Source organism: Sus scrofa, chromosome 8 (genome assembly GCF_000003025.6).
Source record: "Sus scrofa isolate TJ Tabasco breed Duroc chromosome 8, Sscrofa11.1, whole genome shotgun sequence".
NCBI classification, from domain to species: Eukaryota; Metazoa; Chordata; class Mammalia; order Artiodactyla; family Suidae; genus Sus; species Sus scrofa.
In genome coordinates this window covers 112,430,663-112,454,103 of record NC_010450.4, presented here as the reverse complement: position 1 = coordinate 112,454,103, position 23,441 = coordinate 112,430,663, and the positions used below count along the sequence as shown (strand labels likewise).

The following is a 23,441-nucleotide window of genomic DNA, read 5'->3' as shown; positions in this document are numbered from 1 at the left end:
TTAATTAACATTTACAAAAAGATAAACAGGAGCCACAGTATGCCATTTTTCTTGGCTGTGCCCATGGCGTGTGGGAGTTCCTGGGCCAGGGATTGAACCTGCGCCACAGCAGCAATTTGAGCTGCTCAGTGACAATGCTGGATCCTTAACCCACTGCACCACAAGGGAACTCCCCTACAGTATGCCATTTTTGTGGGCCACAATCAAATACTTCGATTTTTTTCATACTGCCTAACAAATGTTTCGCCTTACATTTAAACACACGCCAATTTCACCACAGCAAGTAAATTGTTTTAACTTAAGTTTTAAAGAGATTCGTATTTTAGATATATTTGAATACACACCCAACAGCAAATTTTCTATTCAATTATACAAAATTTATTTATCCTTTTTAACTTAGATTAATGAAAGATAGGCTTATAAAGCATAAATGAAATTAAGATATACTCCAGACCTCCCTTGGTTTAGTGATTCTGATCTGTTCACCGAAAGCAAAGATCAGTGGATATATTAATATACTTATTTTACATCTCTGCTCTTGCTTGCTCTTTCTTAGAGAGGGAAAAATTGGAATCATTAACGAAATACAAGGCAGAGCTCACTCTAAAGGCAGAAAAACTGAAGTAACAATGACAGTTAACTGTCTTTTTGATAAGGATTCAAGAAATTAATAATAAAAGTAAGCTTTATGTTGTGGTTACTCCCTTGCACTAGGCTATTTTTTTCTGATACACTAACAAATTTTTTAACTGTAAGTCAGGAGGAGAAGGAGGAAAGGGAGGGAAAAGGGAAGGAAGAAGAGGAGGAGGAAGAGAAGAAACTCAAAATATTATACCGAAATGAAATCAAACTGTAGAGCTTAAGGGACAGACAAATACTGTACACTCTCCCTTATATATGGAATCTAAAAAACCCCAAACTCGGGAGTTGCCCTTGTGGCTCAGTGGAAACGGATCTGATTAGTATCCATGAGGATGTGGGTTCAATCCCTGGCTTCACTCAGTGGGCTAAGGATCTGGTGTTGCTGTGGCTGTAGCTTAGGCCCACAGCTGCAGTTCCAACTCCACCCCTAGCCTGGGAACTTCCATATGCTGCATGTGCCCTCAAAAGCAAAAAAAAAAGGAAAAAAAAAGAAAAAAGAAAGATATTTCCATTTTTAAAGGCGGGTAGGGAGAAATTAGAAGTTTAGGATTAACATTTACACACTACTATGTATAAAATAAACAACATTGTCCTACAGTATAGTACAGGGAAGTATACTCAATATTTTGTAATAATCTATAGGGGAAAAGAATCTGAAAAAGACTATATATATATACACATATATACATGTTACATATGTGTGTGTATATATATACACACATATATACACATACATACACAAACATATTGTGTGTGTATGTATATATGTATATATGTGTGTATGTATATATACACACACACACTGTGCTGCACACATGGAATTAACACAACATTGTAAATCAACTCTCTTTCAATTTAAAAAAAGAGAAATTGGGAGTTCCCGTCGTGGCGCAGTGGTTAACGAACCCAACTAGGAACCAGGAGGTTGCGGGTTCGATCCCTGGCCTTGCTCAGTGGGTTAACGATCTGGCGTTGCCGCGAGCTGTGGTGTAGGTTGCAGACGCGGCTCGGATCCAGCGTTGCTGTGGCTCTGGCGTAGGCTGGTGGCTATAGCTCTGATTCGACCCCTAGCCTGGGAACCTCCACATGCTGCGAGAGCGGCCCAAGAAAATGGCAAAAAGACAAAAAAAAAAAAAAAAAAAAAGAAAGAAATTGCCATTTTACAGTCCCTATTGACAAACTGGATCTGGGCAATAATAACAAAGCCTGTTCAAACCCCGGGGTCAAATAGTGAAAAAGAGTAACCACAAAACTTTAAATTACCTTCACAACCAACTTCATCTTCTCCCGTAATGCAGTCTACCTCACCATTGCACTTATACTTCCTTGGAATACAAACACCTGACTTACAAAAAAAACTTTCACCTCGGCACCCTGTGCAAACATAAACAGAACAGATTTTTTTTTTTTTTTCCATTCTTAAAACTGAACGAGATGGAATCAATTCAATGGTAAAGTTGCTTCTGCTTTCTTAGCCAGAAGAGCTCATTGGCGGGTTTAAATGCTGGATTCATCCCTACCTTTACAGCACAGCTCATCACTCTGGTCTCCACAATCATTGATACCATCACAGGTCTTCTTCTGAGAAATGTGTTTCCCATTCACACACTGAAAGTAGTCATTTGTTGGAGAAACTGTAAAATAAGAATTATCTTTGTGAGATTTATTTGAGGAGTTGTGGGTGACATCTTTATCCCACGTTTGGAATAATGAGGACGTGAAGATAAAGTCAGACACAAATGAAAAATGATATAGGAGTTCCCGTCGTGGTGCAGTGGAAACGAATCTGACTAGGAACCATGAGGTTGCAGGTTCGATCCCTGGCCTTGCTTGGTGGGTTGAGGATCCGGCTGAGGTGTAGGTCGCAGATGCAGCTCGGATCTGGTGTTGCTGTGGCTGTGGCGTAGGCCAGCAGCAACAGCTCCGACTGGACCCCTAGCCTGGAAACCTCCATATGCCGCAGGTGTGGCCCTAAAAGGACAAAAGACAAAAAAAAAGATATAAAATGTATTTGGTGATGGCATTAACATAGTGTATATAGTTAACAAGGGGGAAAATGCCAAAAAATAGCTTATGGAAGCCCTTTTATAATCTCTGAAGACCAGCATTTACTGTGGAGGACTGTACTTGCTGAGGTCAGCAGAGGGGATTCAGGAGTCAGGAGCCCTGGCTGACACTGGCAAACAGGTACTCACCCATTCCTTTCATGCCACTACACTAACCTCCACCCACCCAAGGCTTACTTGGGCATCGCCATTTACATGGCATTTTGATGGTATCTTTTTTAGCACCATTAAATAGTTTGGTCTTTAACACAATACATATGGCTAAAATATTCCAGTGTTAGGATAAAGGAGAAAAGTGGCAGTGATTGCCTGGCAACCGAGGAGTAGATGTGGTCACTTAAACATTTTAAAGGAAGGTACACTGGCTGGTTCTTTCAAAGGTGATGTTGACTTTCTTCTAATGTTTTATTAACTTGTGTTTGCTATATAAACTTTAATTCAGATGTTCATGGAAACAAAAGTCAAGCAACTTTACTTCTCATGTAAGAACCTGGAGAGAAGTGATATTTGAATGGCCAAAAGGTACAAAAGGGGAAAAGCACCAGCTGAGGCGCTAAAACCCCAAATATGACTTTTTTCCATTGGGTGTGACTGGGTATCTGCCATTTGTTTGTTTACAACAGACTTGGTGTGGAATAAACAACCTTGAAGGAAGGGAAAATATAAGGCAAGTACTACACTAACCTGCATTCTCTGTGTAACACACCACACCAGCTAACCCCTCGGACCTGCTAGTTGTTCCCTTAGTAAAAGTACATTCCGCCAAACTGGTCTCTGATCCTCGACAATGCACATGTAGACATTCAGGGGAATTTATATGAGGATCTCTTCTTTGAGTATAAAGAGCACCCCTGCAAATCAAATAAAGGAAACATTAGAATAGAATAATTAGTACTTTGTATTTATTCATTTTCTGCTTTTTTTTTTTTTAATGGCCACACCCACTGCATATGGAGGTTCCCAGGCGAGGGGTTGAATCAGAGCTACAGCTGCCAGCCTACACCATGGCCACAGCCATGCCAGATCCGAGCCACGTCTGCGACCTACACCACAGCTCACAGCAACGCTGGATCCTTAACCCACTGAGCAAGGCCAGGGATCGAACCCACAACCTCATGGTTCCTAGTCAGATTTGTTTCCGCTGCGCCATGAAGGGAACTCCAGTACTTTGTATTTATAACTGTGCTGCTGGAGGTAAGGGACTGGAGTAATTTCCTCTTATTTTCTACATGTGAGTGACAGATTGGGCAAGATGCTTATAATCTCAAGATGCTTAAATTCTTAAATTCAATGTCTTCATATGTAACAGAGAAAATGACTACTTCATTGAGTTTTGTAAAGTTTAACTAAAATAATCAATTTAAACTGACTGGCCAAAGTTCAAAACATGACAAGCACCCACAAGTACTGGTTACTTCTCCTCTGTTTCTTGTTAACACTGATTTCTTTCCAACATATGACATGTCATTCTTGGCCTCACTCCATAGCTTACCCCCTCTTTTCTCCAGGGAAAGGAGTGGATTAATTTGATCGAGGAATTTTGGAAGCATAAACCAGACAAGGCCAGTCCAGCTCTTCTATTTTTCCTTTTGGTGTCCTCTCCGCCTGTCTCATGCTATAAGTCTTACCTGCTTGGCTCCATTGTTGCCTGGGATCTGGGAGGATAAGTTGGTTTAATTCTAGCAGGTCCATTTTGCTTTTACACTAAGATACATCTTCAATTCAGTCTTGAGAGTATTAACATCTATTAATACTATTTTGGGGAGTTCCCGTCGTGGTGCAGTGGTTAACGTATCCGACTAGGAACCATGAGGTTGCGAGTTCAATCCCTGGCCTTGCTCAGTGGGTTAAGGATCCAGTGTTGTCGTGAGCTGCGGTATAGGTCGAAGACACGGCTCAGATCCCACGTTTCTGTGGCTCTGGCATAGGCCGGTGGCTACAGCTCCGATTAGACCCCTAGCCTGCGAACCTCCATATGCTGCGCTGGAGTGGCCCAAGAAATGGCAAAAAGACAAAAAAAACAAAAAACAAAAAACAAAAAACTATTTCGACATCTATATACCATTGCTTGGACTTCTCAGTTTGCTCAGGATTTGTGTAGGTAAGAAGCTATTTCAGAGACCCTAGAGATGACCAGTTACAGTGAGCTATTCTTCCAGAACGTTCAGTTGCCTCCTGCTTTTCTCCAGAAGTTAGTTGGGAAAAATGGGTAAAAAATAAAAGGTTGAGCAAAGATGCGTCAGGCAAATGTAAGCAAAAATTAAGCAGTAATGGTCATATAAATATCAGATAAATTACAACAAAAGGGGAAAAGAGACCAATTAAAGAGAACAAGGAGGTTCAGTAGTTATGAAGCTGTGCCAAACCACGCTGAAATATGAGAACAAATGAAAGTCATTTGGGGCAATCTGACAGGTGAATAATCTGAAAAACCTCTCAACCTACAACTATCTAAAAGTAAATGCCTTCAGTAGGCTCTTAAGGAATTAAGGGAAATACCCAGGGGCTAAAATCAGAGAAATCTATCCATGAGCTTATACAAAATATAAACAAAACACTGAGAGATCAAAGAGTGAGAGAGTTTGCCATTAGGTCGAGTCATAAGTTGTAGGTCACAAAACTGTTGAAAATCAGAAATACCTTATGGCTCAATTCAATGATAAGAGACACTCATGAAATTCCCATTGTGACTCAGTGGGTTAAAAACCTGACCCATATACTGAGGATGCAGGTTTGATCCCTGGCCTCGCTCAGTGGGTTAAGGATCCAGCATTGCCGCAAGCTGCAGGGTAAGTTTTGGATGCTGCTCAGATCTGGCATTGCTATGGCTGTGCTGTAGGCTGGCGGCTGCAGCTCTGATTCAACCTAGGAGCTTCCGTATGCCTCAAGTATGGAACTAAAAGTACAAAAACAAAACAAAACAAAACAAAAAACAAAAAACACCTCTCACTAATGAACTACTAGCAGATGTGGTTTAAGAAGAAAAAAATTGAATCCAGAATGAAGAAATGAGGAGGTTCCCTTGCGACACATCGGGTTAAGGATCTGGCATTGCCACAGCTGTGATATAGGCTTCAGCTGTGGCTCAGGTTGGATCCTTGGCCTGGGAACTTCCACAGGCCATGGGTATGGCGCAAAAAAAAAAAAAAAAAAAACCAAAAAAAAAAAAAAACAAACAAAAAAAGGAATGAAAAAGTGAAATGCAAGAAATAACAACAGACCAAGAAGGTGATAAACATGAAGTACACGAGTAAGCACTGACTGAACAATGGTAAGGATGATTGCTTGTTACATAATGATAGCAATTAACTTCAGGGATATATAAAAATGAGGTAGAACAAAATATTGCAAACATTTTTTTTTTTCTTTTTGGATGTACCCACCGCCACGTGGAAATTCCCAAGCCAGGAACTGAACCCACGCCATTTAGCAACCTAAGCCCCAACAGTGACAACACTAGATCCTTCATCTGCTGAGCTACAAGGGAACTGCAAAATATTGAAAACTTGATAGGGTAATGCCATTCTTTGCATTATTTCTGAAGAGAGCAAGGACTTCCTAAATCAAGGATTCATGGTAAAAATGTAAAGATAACCACTAAAGGAATAGAAATAGGATGTATGTAATTTTCAAACCAAGTAGAGGAAGAAGAGGGAGAAAATTAAAACAGCAACAACAACTTCTATGAATGACCTAAAAGAAGTTTAAAAAAGAAGAAACAAGAGGACAGAAAAAGCATGGTAAAAAATAAGCCCAAAATAAGCTAGGAAAAATAAATTTAACAATGAAAATAATCACGATAATGTAAATGGACAAAACTCTTCAGCCAGTTATGTCATATTGGATTTTTTTTTTAAATCTAGATATGTGTTATTTATAAGGGGCACACAAAAGACAAAGAAAAGTTGTAAGTAAATAAATGGGAAACTATTTGAACAAGACAGTTAACAAGCTTGCTCATTCTAATGGATCACACATCTATTATGCAGAACCCTGCACATGAAGCATTAAAATATATTTAGTACAAAGCAAGTCTCAACAAATATTTAAACACGTCATCATATGGAGACATTCTCTCTCCACAACACAATCACATAGGAAATCTATGACAAAAAGTTACACCAAAGCAACCTAATATATTCATTAGGGAAGAAAAAAAAGAAACTTCTTAATTATGCATGAATCAGGGAAGAAATGACACTGAAAATTAGAAGATATTTTGAACAGAATAATAAAAACACCCACTTATACAGAGTTATGGCATGCAGATGAAGCATTACCTAGAGGGAAATCTGTACCTTAAATGCTTATATAAGGAAATAAGAAAAGTTGAAAATATGTGAGTAAAGCATTTAACTCATGGAGTTAGAAAATAACACAATACAGAAAAGAAAAGAGACAGCCAAAGATAACAGCAAAAGTTAATGAAGTTGAAAACAAAGAAACAAGATTAAATTCAGAAATATAAAAGTAAAACCACTAATCAAATAGACAAATCTCTGAAAGATTGATCAAGAAAAAAAGAGGAGTTCTCTTCATGGAGCAGTGGAAACGAATCTGACTAGGAACCATGAGGTTGCAGGTTTGATCCCTGGCCTCGATCAGTGGGTTAAGGATCCGGTGTTGCCGTGAGCTGTGGAGTACGTCACAGATGCGGTTCGGATCCTGAGTTGCTATGGTTGATTGGACCCCTAGCCTGGGAACCTCCGTGTACCGCAGGTGCAGCCCTCAAAAGACACGACAAAAAAAAAAAAAAAAAAAAAAGAGAGAGAGAGAGAGAGAGAGAAGGCATATTAAACAGCATTAGGCATGAAGGAGTGGACATAATCATAGATGAATAGATAGTAAAGAATGTATACACAATTTTACGATCAGCAAAGGATTCGCATCCAGATACCTGTGTGCTCAGCAGTGTTGTAAGTGCTAGTCAAACATAAACACATTTTGAACTCAAGACAACACTATGGAGGTAAAGCGTTAATATTCTCGGATTACAGTTGAGGAAGTTGAGGCACAAAATGACAGGGTAATTAAAAACCTAATAGTTGGAAAAGTAAAATCAACTCCAGGAAAAGTCAGTGATACAAAGTACTCACAGTTTAAATCCAAGGTCAAGGCAGGCCACATTGGCCTGTGTAAGGCTCCAGCTTTTTGCACATATATACATTTTCTTATCTTGGTCTACAAGTTTTACTTCAACGATTCCTTCTGAATCTCCATTGCCACGATCCAAGGACACACTAAATTGTTCTAAAATTTAAAAAATCCAATATTTAGGCATTTACTTTTTTTCTCTTGATTAAAAGCCTTTAAAGTAATAAAATACACAATTTCAAATCAACTTTGAACACCATGAAGACTTTTACAAATAATGGTAAGCAATCACTTTACGAGGGCTTGCTATGTGTCCGTTGCTGTGCTATAAAATATCATACAATCCTCCTATCAGGCCCATGACAATTAGGCCGATACTTATCCCCATTTTTACACACGAGGTTAAGTTACTTGTTCAAGTGATGAAGCCAGGCATCTGAACATGCCGTGCTGATCTGACTCCAAAGTCTGTGCTCATAAAGTAAGCCAACGAGTAATAAAAATGTAAGCAAAGATTACGTATTCTCACATATTTAAGGCATTTAGTGCATCAAGAGAACAAAAGTCTGACACTGACAAAATAAGCTCTGCTATTGTTTTTCTCCTAACAGGTAAGAGATGGGCTCAGATAGGGGTCTTTCTTCCTCTTGCTTCGCATCACCTTAACATCGCAACTCAGTAATACAGAAATATTTAGGCTACTGTGTGCAGGTGTATGTCTTGGTAACTTTAAAAAGAATGTTTTAAACATTCCTCTGTAAATTCATGAACTGTCTGTGGTCATTGATATCAGAAGACAATGAACTTGAGGTTTGCTGTCATAGCTAAAATTTCTTGAGCATTTTCTGTGCACTGTTCGCAGAGCTTTATATACATCATTTAATTTTCACAAGAGTCTCATGGGACTCTTATAGGAACTGTGATTACTCACATTTTACAGATGTGAAAACTGGGTTCCAGAGGGGTGACATAGCTTGCAGGGGCTTGGAGGGGTGTGCGACTAAATCGGACCGACAGTGAGACACCTTTAATCTTACCCACCCCACTAATCCACACGTTAGGGTCCCAACTTCCTCACTACATTAGGCATCTGGATGGAATTTTAACAAGCTCTCTGCTCTGATGTGCCAAGTTTGCTAGGTTGGAGTACGTCCGAGGCCAGCAGTGGCCTGAGCAAAACCTTGGAGCAGGGCCATCAGGGTTGGCTAGGGAGTGGGCAGGAGCTGGCGGGATGGATGCTGGAAGAAATGATTAGGGCCCACATCGGTACCAACCTCATGTAAAGCCCCTTTCACTGAGTTCTGAACCAACTCAACAATTCTGGGAATAATCCCTTTAGACAAGAAGTGAGAGTGGGAAAAATTCTGCAGGGCTGGGCAGCAGAGCGTGGCATTGGGCAGTGAGAAGAAGGACTGGCCTCAGAGCTTATGCCCTAGGCTCAAGGGCTGGCTGATGATCTCTAATTTCTTTATCACCCCCAATTACTACTGAGGGTCTAGAGAGGAATTCTGAGTGGTCATCATAACATTTCATAGGAAAAGTATTTTCTAACGACAGAAAGTACAGTAGACAATTTCCTTTTTTTTTTTTTTTTTTTTTCTGAACCCACAGCATGGGGAAGTTCCCTGGGCCAGGAATTGAATCTGAGCCACGGCTGTAACCAAAGCCACAGCAGTGACAAGGCCAGATCCTTAACCCACTGAGCCATGAGGAAACTCTGACAATTTCCTTTTATCGAACATGTCACAACTGCATTTATTCTGAGGTCACATCAATATCACAATTTGCTCAAGATAAGACCAAAACTAAACATAAACTAAGAGCACCATCTCAAAGAAAGAACTATCTTAATCAGAGTGGCTCTTACTCCAGCTGACAATTTCCTTCTAATATCATAGAATAAACTAGGCTTTTCCTACCTTCGCCTGTGCATGCTCCACTTTTTAAAAACTTTGCCTCTGGACGAAGACATTCAAAACTCTTTTGCTGACAGTAAGTTGGGTAGCTTTTCCCATTAGTTGAACACACGCTGGTCCCATTCTTTGGGCACTGATAAGGAAGTTTACAGATACAGGTCCCATCGATGCATTTCTGCCATGGCTGGCAGAAGACTTTATCGCAGGAGAGATGTGTGTATTTTTCAGTTAAGCACTTTTTCTCCACAAGATCCTCTTGAGATGTGTCTGAGCCTGAGGTGGGCTATAATGCACAAAAGAAACATTAACTTAGTAACAGACTAAAATTTTTGATGACGAATATATGAAAGAAAGGAAAAAAACAGACTTACCTACCGCATAGTATAGAAGAGGGTGATATGATCTGGTGGTTTTTAGAATCAAACAAACCTGGCTTCTAGCACCAACTTAGGCACTTACAGTTATATGGCCTTGAGCAAGTTATTTACCCTCATGAAATATGAGTTTCCTTATCTGTAAAATGAGGATATTCTATTTTGCAAGGTTATTTCAAGGATTAGAAATAAAATGTATATAATGGTTGGCAGGTAGTAGGCAGGAAATCAGTGGAAGTTGTTATTATCCAAAGGCCAACATAAAATTCTGCCTTTGAAGAAATTGATGAATCTCATCAGTCATGTTAAGGAGTAGCAAATTTGATGCTAATTATAGTCTTGTGGAATGAACTGATGCATGAAATTGATTAATACCATTAATAAATGCAAAACCATTGGCTAAACTCCTACTTTGTGCAAAATCCTGCCAGGGTGAAGGTGACGTGGGCTCTCCTTTGTCCCAGCTCAGACTTGCTTCAGGGGCATGGGGGCCCGGTATTCATTGAATGAGTGGTGAAAAACAAAACCAGTGAACTAACAAGTGAAGACAGAACACTGAGGAGATTTTTACATTTTAGGAACTGAAGATGTGGAACGAGCAAAAAAGACTGCTTTTCAATCGGGGGGTGGGGGTTGCTCTTGTGTCTAATGCTGCAGGGAGCTTCAGAGAAGGAAGGCTGAAAAACGGCACTGAATTTGATGAACAAAGGTCATCAGGATCCTTTGAAGAAGTAGTTTAAGCTGAATGTTTGAGGCAGAAACCAGAATTTGGTAAGTTGAGGCCAGAATGAGAAGTTAAGAAATGGAAATATAAGTATAGGCTAACTCTTTGGATTGGCCTTGTGTTCAGACATGGAAAACACAGGCTTTAAAATTTTTCTGCCTCCTCTCTAAACTCCATTAAAGTAAGAGTAAGAGGATTTTTAAAACACCTAACCAAGCATTCCAGCTGTCGCACAGCAGGTTAAGGATCCAGTGTTGTCTCTGCTGTCGGGTAGTTTGCAGCTGTGGCTCAGATTTGATCCCTGGCCCAGGAACTTCCAGATGCCATGGGTGTGGCCAAAAAGGAAGAAAAAAAGGCATAACCAATCAGGCCAAAGAGAACGGGGAGAGGATTACAGACTTGAGACGTTATCAAAAGGCTGGAAGCTGGCGAGGAGGTGGGCCGGTGGTAACAGATTTAGCAGACTAGAGGGAACCGAAACCCTAGCCTAACAAGAGAAGACCATAGAATAAAGCAAATTCACCCCCACTGAACCCCAGATAAGATTAGGAATTGGGGTACCTATTACTTCTGAAGAAGAGAGGGTGGCTCAAAAACCAAAGGGTTGGTTAAAAGAAATGGTTGTATGGACATGATATTAAGGAATCTTGTATAAATAGCAGAAGAAACAGAAAACATTTGAAACGGGTTGTCTCTAGTCACAGAGAATCAGGGGTACTTTACAGCATAGACAAGGATAATTGGCTAGTGATCTTACCTGACTGGTCAGTATCTACGTTCACCCAATTGTTAAATATTTTTAGTACCACCATGATTTTAAGCCTTATGGTATTATTTGCCTTTGTAAACTATTACATGAATTAATTTCATGAGAACAATTAAATGAAAAGGAATGTCATCATGCTTTCAGTACAGAAAAAAAATAGGCTTTGAGGGAGAAAAAAAATTGGATGGGACACAATGAAGAGAGATTTTGTTTTTAGAATACAAGAGGTTTCACCATGATTAGAGGGTAAGGTCAGGAATCTAACAGAATAGGAAAGATTGAAACTTAAAGAGAGAAGGACCAAACTGTTGAAACAAGCTTGAGGAGGGGATAGGAGAAGATTGCCTTAGAAAATAACGGTTTCCTTTCTCTACAATTTCTTTTTGTAAGTTGGAATCAATTTTTACGATAATATTACCATTTAAAATTTCAGGTTGATGTAATGGCTAATACCAACACAGTGGCTGGTGACAAGGGAAATCAAAGGAAGAAAAATTATTGCGAGGCAATAGCTGAAACAATAAAAGTTAGGTTGTTTATCCACAGTGTAAAACATGATGGAAGTAGGCTTTAACTCTGAAGCGTCTGGGTAAGTCACACTTTGTCCTCGGATCCTCAGTATCTAGAGCAGTGGGCTGATGATCTTGAGGATGTTATTACTGGGGTTTTGTAAATGCATTTGTACACCAGTCTTGGCTGTAGACAGAATATAAACTATGCTTCATACATTTCTGTACACCTCTATTTCCAGTGTGTGGATGCTGTTAATAAGACACAAAATTACTTAAATCATTGCTAAAGTTATATTAACTTTGTCACTTCCTTCATTCCTACATTAATAGTTACTAAAATAAACTACTATTATCCTGTGTGTTGATGTATAATTTTTTTTGTTTTTTTGTTTTTGCGTTTTTTTTTTTTTTGCTTTTTAGGCTGCACCCTCAGCATATGGAAGTTCCCAGGCTAGGGGATGGAATCAGAGCTACAGCTGCGGCACACCAACCACATCAACGGAATCCAATCCACTCTGTGACCTACACCACAGCTCATGCAACCCCAGATCCTTAATCTACTGAGCGAGGTCAGGATCAAACCTGCAAACTCATGGTTCCTAGTCGGATTCATTTCCACTGTGCCATGACGGGAACTCCTGATGGTATGTTGAATGGTGGATTTAGGTATTTTCTCCATGTTTTTGGTTTTTTCTTAAAAAATTTTTATTATAGTTGATTTACAATGTTCTGTCAAATTTTGCTGTACAGCAAAGTGACCCGGTAATTCATATCTATTTTCTCACATTATCTCCATCATGTTCCATTGCAAGTGACTAGATATAGTTCCTTGCTATACAGCAGGATCTCACTGCTTTATCCACTCCAAATGCAATAGTTTGCATCTACTAACTCCAAACTCCCAGTTATCCCACCCACTCTCTCCCCTCCACTTGGAACCACAAGTCTATTCTCCATGTCCATGAACTTGTCTCTTAATGTTTATCTTTGTGTAACACTAATACTGTTTACTAAAATCTTATTTAACTCTACTTCCAAGATAATGGGAAGATTACATTTCCTTCTTGTGATTGGACATGATGGTGACTTGCTTTGCCAATGAAACGTGAGCTGAAGTTATGTTTTGGTTTCAAGTTGAAGCATTTAATCGCTGGTACTCAAACAATGCAACTCTTTCCTGCCACGGTCATCATGGGAATATGCGCTGCAGAGAAATGACAGAATCAAAGCAGCCTAGAATGTTGGCCAACTCATAAGGATACACCGATGAGTTACCCAGAACCACAGTCTTTGCATGAGCAAAACTGATCCTTGTGTCAAGCCGCTGAGATTTTGGGGGTTCTTACTGCTGCATAGCCAATACTGACTGACTGACACAGGTAGCTATGCAGATATAGTCTTTATAAAATCTAAAACCTGAGAACCTTGTCTAGGAGAATGGGACCTGAATCATTCTGTGTGTAAGCTTTGAGTGAGCTGAATGGGCATGCTAAAGATGTTTTTTCATTTTTATTGAGCCTGCCAATTACAAGCTGAAAAGAAGGCTATCAAATACAGGATAAGTATTCCAACTGTGGCCCTAAACAATTAGCATCACTCACCTTAGGTGCATCATCTTACAAATGCAGATTCCTGGACTCAAGCAACAGACCTTCTGTATCAGAATCACTGTCGGGGAAGACCTTGGAATCTGTACTTTAAACAACTCCATAAGATTCTTATACTCCCTAAAGACTGAGAACCACGCTTACTGACCAATAATTTCAAAGTGGATTTCATAACCCTGGAGGTGTAAAGATAACCAGCAGGTAAATAATAGAAATTCTATTAATTTGTATGTTTTTATTGAAAAAGTAGGAAGGAATTAATCTTTACTAATATTTAAATATGGATTGGCACTTGTGCCTGCACTCACAGCATAGTCTTTCATTATTTATTGAGAGCCTACTATGTGCTGGGCACTGTTCTAGGTCCTGGAGATACAAGACTTTATGCTCTGTGGCATAAAGTCACAGGCTTACTTTTGTAGAAGACAAGGAAATGAAAAAAGAATAAACACATTGTATACATAAGGTAATAAGCACACATATAGGGTGAGAGAGAGAGATTGCGGAGGGCGTGGGGAGGATTGCTATGTTGTTTAAGGTTGTCAGGGAAGACTTGGGAAAGTTTGCTCGGAGCAGATAGTGAGCCAGCCATAAAGCTCTCTAGAGTGACGGTGTCCCGTCAGAAGAACAGCAGGGCAAAGCTGCAGGGTAAAAGCGTAAATGGTGTGTCTTGGTCCAGGGGGCTAGTGTGCTGGAGGGGAGTGAAGGCTGAAGGCAGAACAGGAGATAAAGCTGCAGAATCTGAGGGATTGTGTGATCCATCATGCAGAAACTTGTAGGCTATTGAAAAGACTTTGGCTTTTCTCTGAATGAATATAAAGCACAGGAGAAATGGGAGCCCCCCCAACATCTGGGCAGATGATGAAGAACCAGTAAAGGAGATGAGAGAAGTGGCCAGTGAAGTGAAAGACAAGTCAAGAGAATATGGTGCACAGAGCGAAGAGAAGGAGGGAGTGATCAACAGCTGTATGATACTTTTCCAGTAAGATGGTGATCTCCACAAATGTCATTTTAGTAGATGGTGCACTCAAGCCTGATTGGGTTCAAGAAGGACTGGACAACGGAGATGGAGATAGATAAGCATTTGTTTTTGAGAGCTCCGATGTAAGGGGCACAGCAATGAATGGTGATAACTGGAGTACTATTGGGTCAAGACAAGGTTGTTTTAAGATGGGATCATATACTGTCTTGATTAAGGGACATCGGAATTACTTATTTTAGCCAAAATAATCTTCGAAATGGACATGTGAAATGCAGTGCTGGATGGAAAATAGTGCCAAAAGCAATATTAGGAAACAAGAAAATCACAGGGTCAATACTTTAGCCACAGAGAGATGTTCCTCAGCCACATCACGAAGTTCAAAAAAATGGAAAGCTGACTGGATATGTGAGAAGTTAGCCCTGTGCCCCAGTCGGTAATTTTAAAGAGACTAATTGAAATATAGATTTCCATTTCATATCATTATTGAACCTCTCCTTATGTGTATTGTGTATGCTGCTCTTTGTGAGGTATCTTTTCAACTAATATGACATTAAAATCAAATGAAAAATTTAAAAATGAAGTGTTTAATAACACTTTTGAGATTAATGGTGAAATTATTAAAGTATTCATGTTAAAAATATTAAAGTGGATTTATTTGTATAGTCATTATCTATAGTATTATAATATATTCACATATACTGGGAGCCAAGTACAAAAATTTTTAGCAATTATGACGATAGCCTAGTCATCTATAAATATTGATTCAACTCCTTTAGCTGCTTTTCCTTCTTTTGTAGATGGGTTTAAAATTTTTTTTTCCCTTGCACTTGCGATGCTGTAATAACACTTTGCTTAAACTTTGTCTTTTATTCTAGCGGACTACGATGAGCCATTTTAGATGGAAGACTGGTTATAGAAGACAACAATTATCTTTGGTAATATCGACTTTCATTTTGTACTTGTATACTTGCAGAAATTGGAGAAAGAACTATGTTACGGGCTGTCAGTGACAGAGTAAATGCAAACCCATGGGAGCCACATAGTACAATTGAGATCCTATACACGCAGTATTGCTGACTGTGGAGTTGCACTGGCCGATTCTCCATCTCCTCCTTCTGTGCCTCTTATGGGAGGTAGGGCATATATTCCTACCTCTAGACTCAGGGCCCAGCAGTGACTTGTTCTGGTCAATAGGAAGTCGCGGATTCCCGTCGAGGCTCAGTGGTTAGCGAATCTGACTAGGAACCATGAGGTTGCGCGGTCTTGAACCCTGGCCTCGTTCGGTGGTTAAGGATCCGGCGTTGCCATGAGCTGTAGTGTAGGTTGCAGACTCGGCTCAGATCCCGAGTGCTGTGGCTCTGGTGTAGGCTGGCGGCTATAAGTTCCGATTGGACCCCCTAGCCTGGGAATCTCCCAATCCCGGGGAGTGGCCCAAGAAATGGCAAAAGACAAAAAAAAAGAAAAAAAAAAAGAAAAAAAGGAAGTCAGCGAATGTGACATTAGGGAGATACTGGAGAGTACTTTGCAGCTGGGTTGTCCTTTTGCTTCCTGCACAGCTAGGAGAACGTGGCCAGCCTGGCAGAGTTCATTGTTATACTTTTCAGTCTATTTCCTTTTACAATTTATATCTCTTATTGATATTCCCTATTTGCTCCATACATCATTCTCCTTGGTTTCCTTTAGCTCCTTTGAACATATTTAAGAGGTGGACTTTAGGTCTTTGTCTGGTAAGTCAAGGTTTTCTTCCTCGGGGATCAATTTCTGTTAATTTCTCCTGTGAATGGCCATATTTTCTTGGTTCATTGCATGCTTCATAATTTTCGTTGAAGACTAGACATTTGAATTATAATGTAGTAACGCTTGAAATCAAATTCTTCTTTCTCGTTAGGGCTTGCTTCTCATGCTTTCTTTTTTTTTTTTTTTTTAGTAGCTGGTTTGTCTACTAACTTTTCAAAAGAAGTTAGTTTTTGTAAAGTTTGGTGTTTTGTCACCTTGTGGTCTCTGAAGTCTCTGTTTCTTCACCTTGTATTCAGCTAGTGATTAGACAAAGGATTTCCTGAACATAAGGAATGAAAGAGAGAGAGAGAGAGAGAGAGAGAGGAAGGGAGAAAAGGAGAAAGACAGAGAGAGAGAAAAAGAGAAAGAAAGAAAAAAATAAGAAAGAAACCTTTCAAATTGTGAGGAAACCTCTCCCAGCTTGCAAATTGCTCTGTGCAGGGCAACCTCGCCAGGCCATTTATATTCTGTCTTGCCTTTACTTCATGCTCAATTGAGCCTAGAGGTGTAGGCTTAGGGTCTTATTTTTTTTTTCAGCTGCATCCTGCTTTGGAATGTGTGTTGTGTTGCTTCCTAAATTCCACAGTATACACAGGGCTTTTTTTTTTTTTTTTTTGTATTTAGGCTGAACCTGAAGTTTATGAAGTATAATGGACGTTCCCGGGATAGGGGTCGAATCGGAGCTATAGCCACAGCAACGCATATCAGGTTCTCTCGAAAATGCTACCCCATAACCTAGGTTGAAATAGCTTTAGAGTAAAATAAAATTTAAGGTTTCAATCAGAGATTCTGTCACAGCACAGTACTAGCACATAGTAACTATGTGGAATGAAACATCTGTCCTCCCTGTTCTTTGGTATTCCTTGGTCACTGACAAGCAACCACTCCCCCGTGCACTCAGCTCCTCTCCCACTCTTTCCTGAGTCCCCTAACCTCTTTGCCTGGTTCAATAAAACCAGCAATGCCCATTGCACTCTTCAGAACAACTCAAGTCTATTCCACTGCCAGCCCTCCCTATCACTGACATAATCCACCTCCAAATCAGTCCATCAAAATGTTTCATATAAAAAAGGACTGGGCGTTTTAATCCCTAGAAGGAAATCTGCTCCCAGCTTTCAAAATAACAAAACATTTCTTCCAGCTGTATATACTTCATTTCATATTGGAAAATATAGATACATTTTTAAAACAACTTGAGACACATTTATGTTGTTCTCTGTGGATACCTGCACTTAAAAATGGTTGTTTTCTTCAACTGGAACAACTTCAACCATTCTCTTGCCTCTAAGCCAACTGCTGTTAACTGTGAACACAACCCATGTCTAAGCGGTTTTGGGTTCAAAGCTGATTTGGAGACCCAGACATTGAGTGCACAGCTTAAATTCAGCATAATTTTATGATTCTGTTTTGCCCTATATGTCCACCATGTATTTAAGTATCTTTTATTTTTAATTTCACAATAAAAAGGTCGGACGAAAAAAAAATGGTTATTAACAGCAGGTGTGATTCCATTTTCTTTCATCAACCAATATTTTAGGAAGTTCTGAATTTTCACAAATATGATACTAACGGCTGTTTCTTAGGAATGAAGGCAACTTTATTGTTAGAGGGATTATTCAGTAAAAGAAAGAGCTCTTTCCTTTGTTTGAAATACTCTTTCAGTTTTTTTTTATTCTGTTTGTCCAGAACCCACATGGGCTAAATATCTTTTTTTTTCAAGAAACAAATTTTTCTTATTAAAAATTGGTATTGGTATTTTAAAAAGAAATTGAAGAATGAATAAAACAGAATTTCTGAATTCTGAAATTCATAATGTATAAAATAAAATCACTAGTAATCTCATTACTCAGAGATATCAACTATTACGTATTTTATATACACTACACCCTCTAAGACCTTTTAAAATGCCTTTTATATAAGCAGTTAAATGTGTGTGTGTGCATACACAAACACATATACATGTATTTTTCTCTTTAGCAAAAATAAGATTTTAGTGAGGGTTTTGTTTTTTGGTTTTTTTTTCCTTTTCTTTTTATGGCCGTACCTGTGGCATGTAGAAGTTCCTGGGCAGGGATTGAATCCAAGCTGCAGCTATGGCAACACTGGATCCTTTAATCCACTGCACAGGGGCAGGGACTGAACCCACACCTCCGCAGCCACCAGAGCTGCTGCAGTCAGATTCCTAATCTATTGCGCCACAGTGGGAACTCCAGTGAGGGCCTTTATTTCGATAATACAAAGCACCATTTTAATGGCTACATGATAATTCATCTATGGACATATAACAATTTAATCAATTTCTTATCAATGAGCCACTTTATTTCCATTGTTCTCTACTATAAACACTGCATATATATTTTGGAATTTACAAGAAACAGAGTATGTAATTCTCTTTTCTAGTTTCCTTAAATATTTGCTGCTATAACAGGCATTAAAACAAAACATTTTTTGGAATTTTTCAGAATGCTTTGATACAAAAATAGGCAATCATCAATAAGTATCCAAAATGTCTTAAACATTTCTAACATTAATAGACCGACCTTCCAGACTGGCTACAACTGTCATTTTGGTTTTAACTCCCTGAGTTGCCTACCAGAGTCTTCACTCTGATTAAATGGGATTTATCCATCTGGGAAGCCTAATGCTTTGCCATCTTTCAGGCGATAGCACTTGCTGCTTCTCCAGGCTGAAAAATCACTTTCTCTTTCTCTCCACTGATCAAATCAAATACAGAATTATAGGTCTAGCTCAATGCCACTTGGCCCATAAACACTTCCTGACCTCCTAGTAGGAAGAGATTTTTCCTCTCATTAAAATCCCTAGGCAGTGCTATTTGTACCATTTTGGGGGCAATTAAATTAGGTCCTTCCTTGTGTTTTCAGATGTTATTTAATCTTGTTAGTATTTTCCCATTGGCATATTATATGCTCTTTCTACAAGGTACCAAAAGGCTACTGAAGGAGAGGTCAGCCTTGCCATGTGCCCGGCACTATACCTTGCACATAGAGGGAGCTTGATACATGTTTACTGATTAAATAATTGCTGTAAATCATAGGTCTATGTTAGTAAAATCCTCATTCAGTTCAATTTCTATGCACAGATAAGAGCAGATGAAAAAAAGCAACTTAAAGCTCTTTCTTCAAGATATTAACATAAAATCTTTGCTCCTGAGTCGATACTGCCATTGTTGGCATCTAAATGATGTAATCCTTAACTCATAATAATATCTTTAAGATTTTTTCTGTTTTTATAATATTGAAAATACCTACTTAAAATAGTATAAATAGTGAATTACTTACCTTGCAAAAACTTAAGTAGAAGCACAAAAGTAACAGAATAACATGAGCAAGCTTCATGTTGGAGACCATCAGGGTCTGTGTCTCTATTGTGAACTCTTCCGCACCCCAGATATTCTTTTGAAATTTAATCTTTAACCTCTTGAAAAAATATTTAAAAAGAGCAAGCCTCCTAAAGAGCTTTGTACTTTTGAACTCGTGGAGAAGCTGGCTAAAATCCAGAGTTTTACCGTAAGTGAAACCAAAAAAAAGGGCTTGGTAAATAGCTGAGGGAGGCGAGCAATAGGGACTGTGTTTCTAGCAGAGGAATCTGATGCCCCACCTTGGTATTGAACAAAGCCTCATTCTGTTTTCTAGAGAAGAGGAAGAAAGTTTCTTATGTTTGGGCAAAATAGAATTATATTTTTCTTTAAGGATGACGATGAGGAGATAGTAAGAAATAAAAGCCCATCATATTGAAGCTTCTGCTGAACACATAAAAAATCCTCGACAGAGCAGTTCCTTTATCATTCATAGGTTGTCCTGTGATCAAATTATTTTTTCTAAGCAGAAATTCTGTCACAGTTTGGATTCTCCTGAAGCAGTTTGGGGTGCGAGATGCATATCAGCAATCAACTCCTGGGAAAGGAAGGAGACGCAGGAGGGAGCAGAAAGAGAAATCTGGCTGCAGTGTGGGTTCGACAAAGCCTTGGCCAGCTCGTAGGGAGCTCTGGAGTGAGTGTGGCCTGTCACAGTGCCCAAGGATCAGGCAGAGATGGCTGGATCTTGCCTGCCTTGCTCAGTCCCCTGGTGAGGGTTGCCCAGGAAATGCATGCTCTTAGTTAAGGCAGCTCTCCATAGCTGAGGCAGACCCTGGAGGTTCTGACAATTAGTTGCTGTCTGAAGGAAGGCTTGCTGACCACACTTAAACAGCTAGGCAGCCAGACCCTCCATGAAGGGGATCTGGGAAACTCATCTCCCTGTCTTTCAGAGTCCACTATTTGCACCTTTTAGATCTACTTTCCTTATATGCTTCAAGGGTGGCTCCTTCAGAATTTCAGTAGGCCTTTCTCCCTGAGAGAGAATTCAAGAGAGAGGTTGGGGCGGGGGAGCGAACCCTGCCCTTGCAATTGATCTTGGGCTGCAGTTAATACTCATCCTCTGCCTCCTTTCTATCCATTCCAGATTCCCTTTGCCCTGAGCTTCCACCTCTGCTGGCCCCAGTGGCAAACCTGGTGGCCTGACCCACGACCTCTTCCAGGAGTAATCTGATCCCAATCACCATTTCCTTTACAGAGCAGTTGCTGTTTCTAGCCCTTTCCTGTCACAAAAGGCACCCGAGGAGCTCACATGGTTCCATACACATGCCTCCCTACTCTGTTTAACAGCAGCCCGCTTCCTCTGGAACACCTGTTAAGATGGTCACACCACTTCTTCCCTACTGGCCCCTAGACAGAAACAGCTCAGTGTGCACCACATAGACAGTTTAGCTTATGATTCAGTGGGATTCCTGCTGTGACCCAGGACAAAAGTGTGCTTCCTTTGACGAAGAGACCTCTAACCCTGCAGAGTACACAGTTGTGGGGACCAAAATCAGAAAGCCTCCAGTTGGGCGCTGAAAGAGATGGTGAATGTGGTCATTCTTGCCTCTGTTCCTTGGCTCCCAGACCTGTGTCTTCTCTCTGTTGGGGTATGATGCTATATGAAGGTCCTTTGATTCAATGCACATACTGCTTCCTGGAGGACAGCACCAGTGCTCCCTGAGTATTGCCCTTTAAGTAGCACCTCAGCTCTGCATTTAGCAGGCTGCTCCAATGCTCCATAAGGCTGTGAGCTTCAGAATGCCGCAGTATGTGATATGACCAGTGGGTTGCATGGTCATAGGCTCACTCTCACCATATCCTTTGTCTGGCAGGATGTTTTATGGGATCCCCTGGTGGAGGATTAAATAATCTGTAATCCTTTGGCTCATGATCCTGAAGCCCTGCCCGCAGGAAAGGTAAGGATGTTACCTGCAATATGTGTCTGTTCCTGTGAGAATGCACCACTGGCCCTTTTTAAGGTTGAAAGAACCAACCGTGGCTAGTTGGTATCCTTGATGAGTTGCGCCATCTAAGGGGCTCAGCATTGATCTCTGTTGCTGTCAGATGGACATTTGTTGATGGCAGCAGCTAAATAAACCTTTGGGGTCTGTACTATTGACCTCCCAGATAGCTTCCATCTCTGCTACCACGACCACTTTATTCTTGTGCCCGCGGTGCAAGTACCAGGGTGGCTGATGACTAAGAATGGCTGATATCAATCGGCCGAGTCATCTTGTTGGTTATTTAGTGACTTTTCTCTAGTGGGCATTAACACCTGATACAAAGGTTTTCACATTTCATCCCTACTCCTATATGTTTCTATCCCAGGCCTTCTTGTTCTTAATCTTTGCATATTTTTCATTCTAGGAAAAAAGATGATGAGGCAATTCCTATTGCCTGTGATTCCATATAGAGTCTAAGCTCAGGCCACTTATTTTTCCACACACAGTGGATGGCCAGGTGTACTGCCTGAAGCTCTGCCTACTGGGAGGACTTTTCTTCGCCATTGACTTCGCCAGAGCGATTCCTAACTGTGGCTGTAATGCAGCTGCTATTTGGGGGCTGCACCTACACACTGAACCAACCAATCTGTGAACCAAACCCAAACTTTTCCCTCCTCCCTTCAGCTGGTCATAGGGTTTCCCCTAGAGCCAGAGGTGTGAGTTGAGGAAGCGACAGGGGTGCAACAGTTTGGCTTCGGGGGAAAGGAGGAAATCTGGGTCACCTGCTCATGTACTTTGCTTGTGCCCTTTGCTCCTGCTTGTATTTGGTTCCAGGTGTAACACTTTCATCTTAGATTTTTGCCGGGCCTGCTCAATCTTGTGCTTCATGGGTCTGCTAGGATTCCAGCTCATAGTGGACATTTCTGCCACATGATGACATAGTGTCAAGTTCAATTATTCCACATTTGCCAGGGTCCAGTAGTGCAGAAGTCGTTTCTCAAAAAGAATATAAAATTCTCTGCTGCAGATGGCATGGCCTCATTCCAGAACTCCAGGGTCCTATATTACAGTTCTCCCACTGGGTCTTCCTCAGCACTGCAATGTTTTTTCTCACCATGGATACTTCCAATACCATAGGCCTCTGGATTAGTGCAGAACTCTTTCCTGCCCTGGTAGCCAGAGCAGTATTCTTCAGTGTGAAATATTTGCTCCCAAATCAAACATTCCCCAAAGGGAGTATTCCCAGAAAGGATAAGTTTTGTGCTTCCTTCTTTGTGAAATGAAGTACAAGACAAAATAATTTGTCCTTTACTCTAGAGAAGATGTCCTGGAAAGTTTCTGAGCACTGTTTTCCTAAAATTTTACTGATGTGCTAGGATTTATTGCCTGCCATGAGGAGCATGAGTGTCTTATCAAGGCATTTGGCCTGCTAGTCACCTTTTGCTTATCTGCTCTGATTAAGATAATGCCATCAATGTAAAAAAAAAAAAAAAAGATGCAATGTTTTACAGGAAGTCCAGATAATACTCAGAGCTCTTCAGACTTTATGGCAGAAGTTGTGAGATAAGTCCTATGAAAAAAACAATAAATGTATACTGTTGTTCAACCCATTTTCTAATATTCTTTTGTTTAAAATGCTTATAGTGATTTCAGTTTTCCTGACCAAACTTGTATTGCTATA

At 40.2% G+C, this 23,441-nt stretch overlaps 1 protein-coding gene across 1 annotated transcript in view; it reads right to left on the bottom strand.

Moving 5' to 3' along the window:
- The window catches only part of CFI (complement factor I), a 40,021-nt gene extending 16,741 nt beyond the window's left edge, over window positions 1–23,280 (bottom strand). The window contains exons 1-6 of the mRNA XM_013989347.2: window positions 19,759–23,280; window positions 9,722–10,001; window positions 7,805–7,958; window positions 3,393–3,559; window positions 2,163–2,276; window positions 1,906–2,016 (exon numbers count right to left, since the gene is read on the bottom strand). Of these exons, the coding sequence (XP_013844801.1) occupies window positions 1,906–2,016; window positions 2,163–2,276; window positions 3,393–3,559; window positions 7,805–7,958; window positions 9,722–10,001; window positions 19,759–19,827 (895 nt within the window). The 5' untranslated portion in view covers window positions 19,828–23,280. The remainder of the gene's footprint in view (window positions 1–1,905; window positions 2,017–2,162; window positions 2,277–3,392; window positions 3,560–7,804; window positions 7,959–9,721; window positions 10,002–19,758) is intronic.